The 10,815-nt window shown below is 42.1% G+C and overlaps 1 protein-coding gene across 1 annotated transcript; it reads right to left on the bottom strand.

Moving 5' to 3' along the window:
* Positions 1-7,035: 7,035 nt before the first annotated feature.
* On the bottom strand, positions 7,036-10,086 carry LOC148011577 (uncharacterized). Its single transcript, XM_087670063.1, has one exon. It carries the CDS (start codon positions 9,863-9,865, stop codon positions 7,319-7,321), a length of 2,547 nt encoding a protein of 848 aa, XP_087526189.1. The 5' UTR covers positions 9,866-10,086; the 3' UTR covers positions 7,036-7,318.
* Positions 10,087-10,815: the final 729 nt, after the last annotated feature.

Raw genomic sequence — 10,815 nt, 5'->3', positions numbered from 1 at the left:
ACAATCTTGACATCAACAAGTTTAAAGAGGGTTGAGACCCCAAGATAATAACAAGAGTTCAACAAGATAATACAGGAAAATGAAGAAAAGAAAGAATTGATTATTAGAACATAGGGTTACACACATTTAAAAAGCCTTTTTGGTCGGGAAATCTTAGCCCTAACTCACCCAAATCCTAAATCCTTTTCCCATGTCAAGTCAATGGACATACAATTGCAATATGCTAGCTTACAATATATAGAAATGACCCACTACTAAAGAAGTAAGTACAATACAATGGTACGAATACAAGGCAATGGCACAAAGGAAACATAAATAGCCAAGCATATATATTATGTCTAATGTGGAATTAGAAGATATGGTTTGTTGATACGATAAGCATGAGCCATTACATGTTGTTAGCTAGGCTAAGACTCACTACAACTTATTCATCTTGTAGAACATGCTAAGCCCTTTAGACAACACATGTTTAGCACAATAGCCACCACGAAAGAATTTTGTTCCATCTTGCTCCAAAACTCTTAGGTTTCTCATTTGCCTTATATGTAAGCATGACAATATGCTTAGTCATGCTTCAAATTTTAAGGACACACTCATTAAGAGAATTATGTACTCCTTGTTTCCAAGGCTACTTGTATTTAGATGACTACCTTAATATGTAAACATCAACTCTGTTTCCATTGTAAACATTGTATGAATAGTATTATTTATTGCATCTTAGAAAAATCAAGCTACAAAGATTCCAAAAAACTCTAGCATTACTATAGTCCTTTAACATGGCATTAACAATTGCAAGAGAGTAAACAAAAACACTAGTAAGTGAGAAGCCACATGAAACCTTGCTTAGTACAATCTACCGTCATCACTCTCATATTGAAAGGTCTTACGAGACTTGATTAATGTGGTGGATGCATTGGATGGTGGACACATGGGGCTATTAGACATTTCCATAGCATACACATATGAGGTGATGAAATTGAAGTTGATCAAGGTCCAAAAGAAACATTGCTTAAGAATGCAGTGCTCATATAAATCCAAGGAATTTCCAATTGAGTAAAGTGTCATCTTCAAATATGAAACACATATATTTGTATGAAGCATAATAAATGTCTTTCAAATGGACCACAATTACATGGATAAGCTCCTATTTGAAGCATAGCCTCTTAGAATGCATTGATAATTGGATAGGCCTTGATATGAAATGATTGAAGTGTTTTAAACAAATGAATGGTGATACTATTTTGAGCATATGTATGCAAGTTAAGCATACTATCTACAATATTGCACATGGAAGTTAAGCATGCTATTTGTAGGATTATTCGTGGACTAATTGAATTCAAATTTGATTTGACTTGGTCACAATGTTCTAATTGTACTAGTCCATCATATCTAGTTGGTAGAGTGCTTAGCAAGAGGTATTAACACCTAGCCACACATGTCATGTCCATCTTTTGTGCACTTAACATTGTGAGAAATTGACACATGGAAAAGTTAATATTGTTGCATTTGTAATCTAAAGTTCACATCTATCTAGAAGAGTAAGGCGCACTATTATTAAAAAAGCATGCAAGGTTAACACCCATCAATATATGTCACTATCATTGTTTATGTATGCAACATTATAATACATTGACATATTTGCAAAGATAGTATTCTTGCATTGTAATATACTCAGTGCTCCATGCCTATTTTCCTCTCAGCACTTCATGGCGAACTTTGAAGCAACACTGTTATTATTGGCTAACACATTTCACATTTTGATGCATGTCTTGCACATGGCAATATGATTCGTGGCCAATTGAGTCCCTAAAAAACAAACCATGAGAGTCCCCAAAACTATTATGAAGCACTTGCATTATACCAAAGGTAGTGGCTGAAGGTTTCGATGACATAGGATGATCAAGGGGCTTGAAGATCATCAACACTTTGTATAAATCATGATCCCTTCTTCAGTACGCTTATTAGAGACCTTCAAAGTTACTAAGCCTTCTATTAGAATCGTGCACCTCATTCATGCTAAGAAGTTTGAGTTAGAAGGTTGTGGTGTCATCAGATTGAGAAATTGAAGATGCATGCAAGGATTAATGTGCATACCAAGGTTGCCACATCGAGAATCATGGTAAAGGTTGAGAGGAAGCTATTGGTGGTAGGGGACAAAGGGCCGCCTCTGAAAGTATGTGATTCAATATGCAAAGCCTTCTGCTACTATAGAAGCAAGTAAAATATCCCTTTGACTTGCTTATAAAGCCCTTTGTATTTTAGCCATGCACACACTTATAGCAAGTAGCTTGTGAGTTAAGCTTTAGGAACTCACTTCCTCCATGCTCTTGATTGAGGGACAATCAAAGAAATTTATTTATGATGTGAGATGTAACTTTGTGTGTAATTGACATAGGTGAAAGATATAGTTGGCCCCATTTTTAGAAGAAAGCTACATAATGTTGGGTGATCTAAAGATCAAGATTGATGCTCATTACTATTACTCTTAAGTACTCATTTCTTGTGTGATACATGCCCCTCTGTCAAGAGGAAGTAAGAAATGCACAAGAACAATGGTTATTGCCTTCTTCTCCTAAAGGAATGATCATATGCATTTTAACACAAATGGCAAGTATAGATATAGTATATAAAAGGAAAAGTGAAGCAACACATGTACATGTATTAGTATATGCATTACACATGAATATATAGGTAATGGAGGTACAGAGAAGAAAACAAATTACCAAAAATGGGTGTGATGGCTATAAGGGCAATAGTGAGTCTTTAGCTACTTAATTAGTTTATGTTCTATTAATATTAATAATAATTAAAATTGTGTGTGTGTGTGTGTGTGTGTGTAGAGAGAGAGAGTGAGAGAGAGAGAGAGAGAGAGAGAGAGAGAGAGAGAGAGAGAGAGAGAGAGGTCTTGCTCCTTTAATTAAAGGGTGAAGAGGGGATATTGACCTCCTCTTGAGCACGTAGCTCCATTGCTTCTTCCTCACTCTACATAATGATTTTCATCATTCCTTGAACACCTCCATGCCCAAGGTTTGGTCACATATGGGTTTTTTCGTCATCCTTAGAAAAACGTGATACTCAAGGGAGTATTTTGAAAGTGCACAATGAGGAGTGTATCAAAGTGCCAAGAAATGCCAAGGTCTTTTTTTTGCATTATGGCATACTTTGCTCATTATATGGAGACTGAAATGGCAATAATAGCAACAACCATGTTGTCCATGGCCTACCCCTAACAACTTTCAATGCAAGTAGGGAATTGGTTTTGGTTCATGAAAAAAAGAAGCTTCATGATGGAGACAATGTCGATGAATGTGCAATAAGGCTTGTGGATGCCTGGTGCTCCTTCCATAGAAGGACTAGTAAATAGCCCTATGCTTGAGAGTGGAGGGGAGAGGTATGGTTCTTGTGCTTCATACAGTCGGCCCAATTGCAACCTCGACTTGATTTGGGGCACTACTGAATTGCCTATTATTGACATTAGCTTGATTTGAGCCATTGCCCAACCTCGGGAGGGGTTTAATATTACAAAAATATTAAAATGCACTCCATGCATCATGGTGGTTGGGTGTATTAAATTTGTGGGGGGATGGAGTTTAATATTTAAAAAGTTCCTTGTAAAGCATACCTAATGGGTGGGTTGGGGAGAGGGGGGTTTCTAATTTTTTAAATAAGGATAAAACCTAAAGCGCATTGAGCTACCAAGGGTTTAATCACACTTCACGTGGTAGGGGTATTTAAATTTAAAAAACCATGCATGAAGGAATCCCACCCTTTGCGGTGCACGCTTTGCGACAATGGAAGTGTGAGGTTTGCCTTCCCCCTATGCTTCATTTTATACAATTTTGTGAGGATTCTTTTGGCACTCCTATACTTATGGGATGAATATGCAGGCACATTGTGAGAATGCAAGGGGCAAACAAAGTTTGGGAGGTCACAGGAGGGTCGTGGTGCCATGTGGCACCCACCTTGCTAAATGCAACAGGGGGCAAGAGAGTGCCATGTGGTGAGACCCTTAACCTCCTATTAATTAATAGTAAAGATTAATCTTACACACATTTGTGACAATAGATGTGCATTATATAAACAATAACTTCATATCCTTTACTTGCATGTACTAGTTTACACATTTACTTGTAGGATCAACATAAATAATTTGCATAATTTGAAGTTAATTATTGTATTGTGTGAAGTTATATCTTATTTGTGTATTGTTGCATTTTGGGTAACCTATACATCTATGTATCTTTCATCAAAGAAGTATTTCACACCCATCAATGGATAATTCCAAAGATGATCCCATCATTTTACTCCCTCAGTCCCTCCTACCTCTCTCTCTCTCTCTCTCTCTCTCTCTCTCTCTCTCTCTCTCTCTCTCTCTCTCTCTCTCTCTCTCTCTCTCTCTCTCTCTCTCTCTCTCTCTCTCTCTCTCTCATATGGTGGACTAACATTTGTCCATACGTCCACTCTATAGATTGGTTTAAGTTCATCAAGTCGTACAAATTGACATGTGCCTTAAAGTATCAACTTTGTATTTTATTGACCATGGTATGTTCAAGAAGCTAGGAAAGTTATCAAACATTCAAGTACTTTGTATACTTTATGTATACTTTGTATAATTTATGTACCATTGCCTAATGGCAATGTGTGTGTCTATAATAATAGAGAGAAAGAGTGTCTATAAAAGAGAAAACGTCTATAAAGAGTGATATGTATGCATTAAATAAACAAGGGGGCAAGCCTATGCCCTAAAGCATTACAAGTTGCAAAAGGAAAAGCTAGAGAGAAGAAAGAAAAGTTAAAGGGGAAACAAAACACAAAAAGTCAGAGCCACATGTAATAATAGAGCAATTCTAAGGCTTGAAACGTTTAGCTTGAGGCATGGCACTTGTTCTTCGGGTTTTCAAATTTTCCTTAAGTGCACATTGTAGTCTTGTTTAAAGTGAACTTTTTTATTCTCTTTGTTTTCTTCTTTCCTCTTCCTCTTTCTCTTTAGGTTCATCGTGATCTTCTTTCTCATTCTCTTATCCTCCTTCTTCTACACAAAAAAAAGAAGTTATTTTTTGAAGAGATTCTTGACAAAAGTATTTATTCTTTATATTTCTCTTAGCGTTCATCATCTTTCTCTTTCTCTTTTTCACTTTTCATAAATAAAATGTTTATCAACACTTAAAGCTAGAATCCTAGCACATATGATCCCCCTTCCTCTTCCTCTTTCTCATAGATGATAATTAGCACAAGCAATTTAGGTTCGGACTTCTTGTGGTTGGCTCTTCCTTTTCTTCAATTCCCACACATGATTTTCACTAGTAAGAATATTTTTATATTTAGATACCATTTGGTGAGTAAGTATTCTTATATTCCTAGCAATCTTCATCATTTTTTCTCTTCCTCTTTCTTGATAATAATTAAAGCACAATAATATTTAGGGTCATGCTTACTTTTGGTATGTATTTACAATTATGTTGCCATGTTTAAACTATTGAACTGCTAATGTATTTCTTTAAGAGGGAGGGCATGCATAAGTAGATTGAGTTGCAAGGAGAACTTTCACTTGGGATTAGAGCAATAGAGCACTGCCACACATGGATTCATTGACTTACTGTGGACATACTTGGACTTGAGGATCATATGTCCACAAAAATGAAACAATCACCAGCAAATAGTAATCTAAAACATTGTATCCATGAGAAGGGAGAGAATCAAAACTACATGGCCACTAGATTTGAAGTTTAGTTGAGTTAAACAAGTACTCCCACTTTTAAGGGTTCTACCTTCACTTTCATTGGTTGTGTTTATTTACGAGTAAAAGTCAAAGGGACTTGGTCACATGTTATTGGAGTTAATTACAAGAACATGCATAGGTGACATCAACTTGCACGTGTACTAGCCCTGATGCACAAGTATATGTTGTTCATGGATCCTACCCCAATGTGGAGAGAGAGAGAGAGAGAGAGAGAGAGAGAGAGAGAGAGAGAGAGAGAGAGAGAGAGAGAGAATGGAGATGGTGAGCTCTTTCGCCAATTGAAAATTTTACTAATCCTAGTCTATTGTGATTACTTGATCACATGATTTGTGCACTAGCGATTGTAGAGTAGCAAATTGATGAAATAGTCATTCATACATGCATTATTTACTTGTAACCATTCCCATATGTAATAGCGACAACTTAATATAAACTTTACTATGACTCCTCCATGTAAGAATTAACATGTGGCACATACCCCCATGGAAACAACATTTCTCCATGTCCTCATAAGCTTATCTAGTAATGAAAAAGTGGTGGGCATGCCAATCACTCATAAGATTGAAAAGAGAATCATGGGTGGTTCATGAGAGGGACTCCATTAACCAGACAAGTAGAGACTTTTGCAAAGTAAAAGTATACTAATCCAAACAATTGCATTCACTTGTCAAAGTAAAATAAACTTACACATTTCATATTTCTAACCATTTGGATATGGATGAGCCCTTGCATGCAATGGTAAGCATTATGATATATCAATTCATTTTATAGTAAGTGTGTTGTAAGGAGAGCCTAGCAACAAAAATAGACACATCTTAAATAACTTATAAAATGACCAAGAAAAGCATTTTGCCACTTGGCATTTGCTACGTAATGTCAAGTGAGATCCCTTTGTTAGGTGAACATAGCAACTAGTGATCTTTTTATGGTACAAGTTGACATTCCCTCTCTACACACATTGATCAAGAGGACCACCACCATTCTTAGGCTAGAGTAAAAAGTATCTATGTGCATCATTTAACGTTTGTGAAAAATGGAGTTTAGTGTCAAGCTAGTTATTAATGAGGCAGAAACCCACATGCTTTAACCAAAAAAAAAAGTGTGTATATGTGTATTATGTAGCATTCAAGAAAAATGAATTACTTGATTGAGGAAAACCCTAAAATAATTGAAGAGAAGACCTTTTATTTAAGATGTATAGGCGATCTCGTTATAATATGATAAAAAACCTCTAAAAATCTGCCTAAGAACGTGGTAATGAGAGGCTAGTAAGGGCAGAGACATGAAGCTTCAAAAAGCTAACAATAAAATGTGATAGTATAATGTGTGTTATGGAGACATGATGCATACAAACTCGTGACAAACCTTTACACCCGTGAGATAGAAGATAACGATTCACATGGTTTATTGTTGGCTGCTGTGTGGTGACAGCTTCATTCAGATTGTGTGTGTACGAGCAAGAGCGCGCGACTGTGTGTAGAAGGCTATATACAAAAAGCCAACCCCGCCCCGCCCCGCCGGAGGCACGGCCGGCGGGAGAAAAACAAACGATGAAAGGCACCAGACAGGAACATAAGTTCACACCTGCCTTCCTCCTCCTTGAGGACGAATATCGTCAGAGGGGGCAAAGACTTGATGAATATGAGGGCGGAAGTCGTCCACAAACGGATTTACGCTGACCTGCATGGGGGCCGGCGGTGGGCGTATTATATTGGAGGTAGCTGCAATATCCGGGTCAGCCAGCTGCTGCATGATTAATGTGGAGGGGGGCGGGCGGATACCCGCTGCCCCAGCCGCCTTCAGGCCATAAACTGGGCGACTGACGCCGTGAACTGCAGTTGCAGCAGTAACAGGAGCAGCAGCAGTGATGGTGGTAGTTGTCGTAGCGGGCTGCCCGCGGAACCTAGAAGGTACGCCTGCCGCCGTGGGGGAGCTCGTCTTTGCCAAATGCACCACTGGGTCGCTCACCTGCCTCTGAAGATTATTATGGGCAGCTCCCCTAGTCACCTGTTCTGATCCGGATGTCGAGCTTGTGGTCTTCACTCGCGGTAGCTGCTGCTTCTGCATTGCCGCTGCCTGCACAGTCGTCGGGGGCGTAGGGACTAAACGCGTGGTAGCTTGCACCTGCGCCACGTTGACAGCAGGGTTGCCCTTTGTAGTGTTGATATTATACGGACTATTTGCTGTACCTGCCGTCATAATCGCAGCTGACATTGGAGGGTTCAGGGTTGTACTAGGACTCTGTGTGGCGTATGTGGTCTCTTCCAGGGAAGATTGCTGCATCTGATAATATAACCGAGGCTGCATCACGATGGATTTCTGCGCTGGTTGCTCCTCTGCTACCACGGTTGTTTCCTTGGTTGCTGGACTCATTAGATGACTTGAGGCTTGCCTCGTTATCAATCTGCCTTGCTCCACCCTGGGCACTGGAACCTGCTGCTGCGAAACTATAAAGGGAGCGGTAACGTTAGCCGTCGAATAGTGCAGTGATGAAGAATCAATCTCTGAATCCAGCTTAACTGCGACATTAGTAGTGAGCGGGATGAATTTGCTGTCGACGTTGGATTTGGACGCCGCAGGAGCAGCAGCTGGATGATCCCTTTGTTTGGTGGCATTGGTATTATCTTCCCCGAGACTTGATCTCGAAACTGGCAGCGGTCCAACATTGTCTGATAGCCGCTGCACTCCCGCTACCTGTAGGTCGACGACCTGATCAATGCCGTTCAGAGGCGCCATGGTTGGACCCTCCAGCTCGTCGAAAACAGGTAAATCTAATGTTGCCGCTTGATCTGTCGCTGCAGAAGTACTCCCATCAGCCTTCTGCTGGAGGCTGCTTGCCTTGGAGACCGGTTTCTGCACCAAATCTTCATCAAGGATTAGATCTTTGGGTAGCAAATGCTCGGAACTAACCTCTTCTTTCTTGCGGACGATAAAGCTTTGCTGATCTCCGGCCTGATCAGGAATGATCTTCTTCTCAGCAGCGCCTACTCCTCTGTCCGAGTCAATGGAGTGTCGCTCTAGAGCCTCTAGCGGATGGCTGTCGATCTCAACCGCCACATGTGCAGGGGGCTGCAACGGCATCCCTTTGGTAGCAGCGGTAGCCGCCATGGCGGAGAGTATGGAGATGACGGCCGGGGGGGCAGAGGAGGAGGAGCCCATGGGCTTGCGCTTGAGGGGCGAGGCAGGAACGGATGAAGTTTGATTATCTCCGGCAGCTGCTTGTGGTTGAAGGAGAGAGCCGAAGAGGGAAGAGGTCTGTGCTGCGGACGATTGGCTGCCATCAAGCGGCGGATTGATGTCGGGACCGGAGCTGTCTATTGGCGGAGCTGGCGCGGCGGCGGCAGAGGAAGAGGAGGCGCTGTAGCTGGTGGCAGCAGCCCATTCATCGAGGCCGAACAGATAGTCCGGGGTCTGATCGGACATGACGGAGGACGTCTCCGATCGCACCCGAGACAGCAAGGGTGGGGGGGGCAGGTTGCCGTTGATCGCGTCGACGAACCAGCGCTCGCGATTGCCGTGGCTGCCATCGGCTAGCATCTCCGACAGGGAGGAGGTCTGGCTCCTCTCGAGCTTGGCCGGGAATAGGAAGAGGCGCAGGCGTGCCGACGATCCGGAACGGAGGAGGCGGTCGTATTCGTCCATCATGTTGTCGAGATCCTCGTCGGAGGTGACGGAGATGAGGGCATCCAGATCTTCGCAGGGCAGCTGGTACTTCACCAGCACGGAAGCCCCAAACAGCCGGGAGAGCTTGGCCGTAAGCTCCGCGAAGCTGACGGACCGGGTCACCACGACGATGCGGCTCTCGCCCCCGACGTATCTCAGCTGATTGTCGTGCGGCCGCGGCAGGATCCTCCCGCCGTAGCTGCACATGAGCTTCACCCTCGCGTACCCGGACTCCTCCCATCTATTACTGCTGCTGATCCCTCCTGCCGCCGCAGCCCCCCCTTCCTCCGATCCGCCTCTCCCGCCTCCGCCTCCGCCTCCACCTCCCACAGAGCCCGGAGAACTCACATCCGAGTCTGCATATCCAGCAGCCAGCATATTCATCTGTTGTTGTTGCTGCAGTACTACTTGCTGATTCGCTCCCTCGGGAGACCCGCTCCCTTGTATTTCCCCCCGTTTCATTCCTCCTACTCTCACTTCTTCTTCTTCTGCCCCTCCTCTGTTTTCACATCAGACTCCATTGCAGATGCGGCTCCAGGTCATCTCTCCCGAGGAAAAAACTGCTTCTAGTGCAGAGAAAAGAGACTCCATTGCAGGTGATTCTCAAGCTCATCTCTCCCGGGAAGAAAAAGCCGCTACTTAGTGCAAGGAAAAAAAGGAGAAATGTAAAGAAGATGATGGTGAGCGAACCTTATCTCCCATCCCGCTTTTCTTTTTTATTATGCGTTTTGTCTTTTATAAGTTTTATTATCATTATCTGGTTAACAACCTTAGTAAGCACCTGGTTTTTTCCTAACTTTTAGTTGGTCATTCAGTCTAAGAAACGTTTGACGACTTCCATACATGGTATCGTACTGGGGATTTAGGACACGCGCAGGTAGAATTTACTTAGAGGAGTCTTTGGACCTTGGTGGAATTCATAATCAGCATGTGGATAGCCCTCATTGGCTTCAACTAGGCACTGCAAAAACTGCATTTGGCATGCTTACACACAACGTGCAACTTGATTTAACACGAAATAGGCATTGGCCCACTGGTTGTAGGGAATGTCCCTTCTTCTTGTTGGTGAGGGTTTAATACCTATCATGTGCTCCTTGAACATTTTATGAAAAATGAGATGTTGTTTAATGGTTGGGCATAGACAAAAGTTTGGGCTATAGAGATCAGCCACTCAAATTTGTCCACCAAGTGCAAATTTCAAGTCCAATGAGATTGAGACACGTAGGCCTTTGGACGCTTCGTTTTAACGAGCACCCATTCGTCCACTGTGTGTAAACCACCTTGAGTTTGCTTGACAAAGGTCATGGAACCACTCGATCTTGTTCTCTCTCTTCTTCCACACTTTGTAAACCACCTTGAGTTTGCTTGACAAAGGTCATGGAACCACTCGATCTTGTTCTCTCTCTTCTTCC

Source organism: Lygodium microphyllum, chromosome 28 (genome assembly GCF_053477565.2).
Source record: "Lygodium microphyllum isolate KBCC chromosome 28, Lygodium_microphyllum_v1.1.10, whole genome shotgun sequence".
NCBI lineage: Eukaryota > Viridiplantae > Streptophyta > Polypodiopsida > Schizaeales > Lygodiaceae > Lygodium > Lygodium microphyllum.
Note: the sequence above shows the minus strand (reverse complement) of the source record. Positions and strands in the feature narration are given on the sequence as shown.

Excerpts from the sequence above, each read along its gene's own strand:
- LOC148011577 (XM_087670063.1), bottom strand. The coding sequence starts at position 9,865 with ATGAAACGGGGGGAAATACAAGGGAGCGGGTCTCCCGAGGGAGCGAAT.